Source organism: Elephantulus edwardii, unplaced genomic scaffold (assembly GCF_000299155.1).
Source record: "Elephantulus edwardii isolate Elephantulus edwardi_28Jun2011 unplaced genomic scaffold, EleEdw1.0 scaffold00027, whole genome shotgun sequence".
NCBI lineage: Eukaryota > Metazoa > Chordata > Mammalia > Macroscelidea > Macroscelididae > Elephantulus > Elephantulus edwardii.
The window spans coordinates 6276128-6280117 of NW_006399777.1; the positions used below are offsets into that span (position 1 = coordinate 6276128).

At 48.8% G+C, this 3990-nt stretch overlaps 1 protein-coding gene across 1 annotated transcript in view; it reads left to right on the forward strand.

Moving 5' to 3' along the window:
* The window catches only part of KAT2B (K(lysine) acetyltransferase 2B), a 155808-nt gene that overhangs the window by 101735 nt on the left and 50083 nt on the right, over positions 1 to 3990 (forward strand). Inside the window, exon 4 of the mRNA XM_006883408.1 lies at positions 498 to 643. Within this exon, the coding sequence (XP_006883470.1) occupies positions 498 to 643 (146 nt within the window). The remainder of the gene's footprint in view (positions 1 to 497; positions 644 to 3990) is intronic.

A 3990-nucleotide genomic window follows, 5' to 3' on the forward strand; every position in this document is an offset into this window, starting at 1 on the left:
GGTTGCACCATTTTACACTCCCACCAACAGTGAATAAGGGTTCCAATTTCTCTACAACCTCGCCAGCATTTGTTCCTTGCTATTCTGTTAAATTTTGCTCTTCTGACTGGGGTGAGATGATATCTCATAGTTGTTTTTGTCAGTCCTTGTCTTTTCCTAAGAACTAGCCTCTGCTGACAAAGCAGAAACCCCAGCAGAGGCTCCCTGTGTCGATGTCTGCTCCTCAGCAGGGGGTTTGGTTTGGGTTTATTAGGATACATTAACTATTGGCCCACTTTTTTGCTCTTGGAAGAAGATGGTAAGGTTTGATAATATGACAGTCTCTTACTCATAAGTAGATTCTATCCAAGGCTTTGATCGTCTAGGCACTTGAAGCCCCCTCTTCCTTTTATTTATAGTGAGGCTTAATGGACGGTGAGAACGCCTTGTCTTAAAGTGGAGACTGGCCCCGGTTCCCGCCGAGTTCTCACATCTGTGCCTTTGATGTGTCTCTCCAGCTGCTCATGTGTCCCACCTGGAGAACGTGTCGGAGGAAGAAATGAACAGGCTGCTGGGCATCGTGCTGGACGTGGAATACCTCTTCACCTGCGTGCACAAGGAGGAGGACGCCGACACCAAGCAAGTTTATTTCTACCTTTTCAAGGTGCGATTTCGGAAGGGCCTTTCCCTGTCTCTCATGGTGGAAAAGTGCTCTGACTTCCGGTGCCAGGCTCCCAGCTGGGGATATATTTTTCCTTCAAGGTTTGCTTGTGTATCTTCCAGAAGGACTATGTGAAGTGACCCGCTTTACCCGGGACACTTGGCTTTCCTTGTGAGCCTTGATCCCTTGTACCCAGAGCGGATTTCTGTTTGGGTAGTTGTAGATTTCAGGGAGCTCTGGTGGCCCACCAGCTACTCAGGCGGTCTCCTCCCGTGTGGTTTACTGCCTCTGAACACCAGGTGGAGGGTCCGTCCCAGCTTGACAGCACACAACAACAACAACTGAACATTCCGCTACCCAGGATTTCTGTATTATATTCCTGCCCCTCGCCAGGCAGTCACAGAAACAGCAAAGATTATGGAGGACTGGACAAGACAGAGGCTCTGCCCTCAGGAAGTTTGACTTTCAGTGAAGGAGTGGACTGTCAAAAAGTAAATCATATATTTGCAGGTGGTTGTGACTCTTGTTGTTGTTGTTGTTAAGTGCCGTCGAGTCATAGACGATTCATAGTGACCCTATGAATGAAAGACCTGGACACTTGTATAAATTTTCATCGTTTCTCCAGGTTCATAGAGTTTCTGGAGGCAAGCTGTTTATGGAAGTGGATGCCACTCCCGCTTCCAAGCTTGTTTTAATCAGGGAGCTCCACCAAACACTGTCCACCATGGGTGACCATTAACGCATTTGACACATCAGTGTCACAGTGTTTGGGTCTAGTGGGGAAAACCCCCCAAAAGTAAGGATGTCTTAGTTATCTCATGCCACTGTAACAGAAATATTCAGATGGGTAGATTTCACAGACAGACATTTGTTTTCTCAGCTAGGCGGTTGGATATCCAGAGTCCAGGAGCCAGGCAGCAGGCGGCCCTGTCAGCTCTGGGAGAAGGTCCTTGTCTCTCTGAACTTCTGCTTCCACATGATGTGATCTGGCGTCTCTCTTCCCTCATCTCTGTTTGATCATTTGCTTGTTGAATCTCTTTTCTATCTCAGAAGAGATTGACTCTGTATTCATCCAACATGGATCCTGTCTTGTCAACTTAACATAGGCTATCTGTCCCCAGAAGGGATTACAGCCTCAGGCTTAGAGGTTAGGGTCGACAGCCCAGACCTTGGGGGACATGAATTCATTCCATAACTGAGTGAAATGGAGTGAGTTTGATGGGTGTCTGGGTGGGAGGCTGTGTTAACGAGGAAGGCTGGTTAGAAATGGAGGGCTCTCTGAGGACATTGCAGATGAGCAGAATTTCTTGTAGGGAAGGGAGATGGGAGGCAGCCTGGGACGGGCCAGGGAGACAGCTGTCCAGGCTGAGGACGACCAGGCTGCACGTTGGAGAGCTCATGGGACTGTGGGCACAGCAGGGAGGCCAGCGGGGCAGAGCCCAGTGCGCACAGTGTGGGAGGAGGGCAGGTGGAGCGGTGGCTTCAGCGGGAAGGAAGGGGATGGACGTTCCTGGATTTGTTTTAGGAATCTGCCCCGTGGCACTCGGTACAGTATTACTCCAGCCACCAGTTTTCCCTGCTGCGTCCCCTAACTTCTCCCTGCTGCATCTCCTAACTTCATCAGGGTCTCACTCCAGCTCCGTTTGTGCTCACATGCATCCTTGTCCCGCCAATGCACGTTTCCCAAGGTTCTGGTCACATTCAGGACCCATGGACGTGGGAAGGGGACTGGTTATGGGAACATGCACAGAAGCTCCAGCTGGCCGGAAAATGGGATTCACAAAGGAGGCTGCCAGAAGGAATGACACATACAGATGAAGAAAAAAATAAACAACAAACCAGACTTGTCACCAAGGACATTGTTTAATGAGTGTGTGGTGTAACTCTTAGAAAGATCTTCGGAGCAAAACAGAATTCCACGCACAGCTTAAAGAGAAACAGCTTGCCTGCTGTACTGACCGCTGGACCTCTTCCTATATGGCAGAGGTAGTCATATTTTTTCCATTGTGTCTTGACTCACTGTAAGAATTTGCAACCAGTTTCTCTAGCTTTATTTTGGGGTCCGTGTTTTTTGAGGCCTAGTTTTTCCTTTTTCCATTTTATGAACTTTTGTCTTGTCTTGGCTAACGAGGATTTTGGAGTGGATATGGTGGTACAAGAGTGGGAGAGAGAATATGGTAAAACATTTGATCATAAACAGTAATTCACTTTTAGAAAGTTAATGCTGGAGACAAGACAGAGAGACACGCGGAGTATTAGAGAGAGTGAGACGGCTGATCATTAACAGCTGGCTTCCCCACGGCCAGGTGACAGAGGCGTTGACATGGCCTTTTGAGGCCTGAGTCATCCACACTGAACCCTGGCAAGTTCCTACTATTTGGAGCTTCTTTGGAAAAATATCTTAGCCAGAGAAAGTCCACATCCGCCCGACTGCAGCCCTTATTTATCTTGGAGCGGAGCGCCCAGTGCCCTGCGGGGCGTCAAGTAGCGTCAGGGTTTCCATCCTGACTGTCTGCAGTGGCCGAGGAGGCGACCACAATGCACTGCTCCTCTTTGAGGCGTAGTTAGCATCCCCCCCCCATCCTTAAGTATCAGATACTTAAGTATCAGATTTGCTTGTGGGAGCAAGCGCTAAAATAGTTAACATTACCCCCTCCCTCCCTTCCTCCCTCCTTCCCCGTGAGGACAATTTTTCTTTGGGTAAATAACTCGCAAATCATCTGTTCCTTCGCTTTTGAAAGGCAGCTTCCTGCCTCATATGTCTCAATAGTTGAACACATTTTAGTGGCCTGTGAAAAACAACTTCAGCCTCATGCGTCCAGAATAAACGCAGTGTTTCTTGCCACCGCGATGTTTTCTGTTGCCGTTAGTCGCCATTAGGCCAGTGCTGACTCATGGTGGCCCACGTGGGACAGACCAGAATAGCTCTGTAAGAGTTTTCTTGCCTGTGGTCCTTGAACCACTAACCTTTAGGTTCCTAGCACCCACTACTTCCACCCCTCAGGGAACTGATTCCCTGGGTTTAAACCACAGTCTCCGTCCCTTTAGTAAATGTAATCACAGCTGAGTTGTTGTGCCTCAGTTTCTTCTTGTGTAAATTACCAACAAGAAAAACTTTCTCAAGAGATCTTTGAGTGATAACTGATGACTGCAGAGGTCTTGGAGTGCTTACTGCCATTGAGAGAGAGAGCCGGAGAGAGAGGGAGAGAAAGAGAGAGGGAGAGAGGGAGAGAGAAGACAGGGAGAGAGGAGGGAGACAGGAAGGGAGGGGAGGGAGAGAGGGAGAGGGATAGAGAGGGATGGAGAGAGGGAGAGGGAGATATGCATGAGTGTGTGTGTGTGTGTGTGTG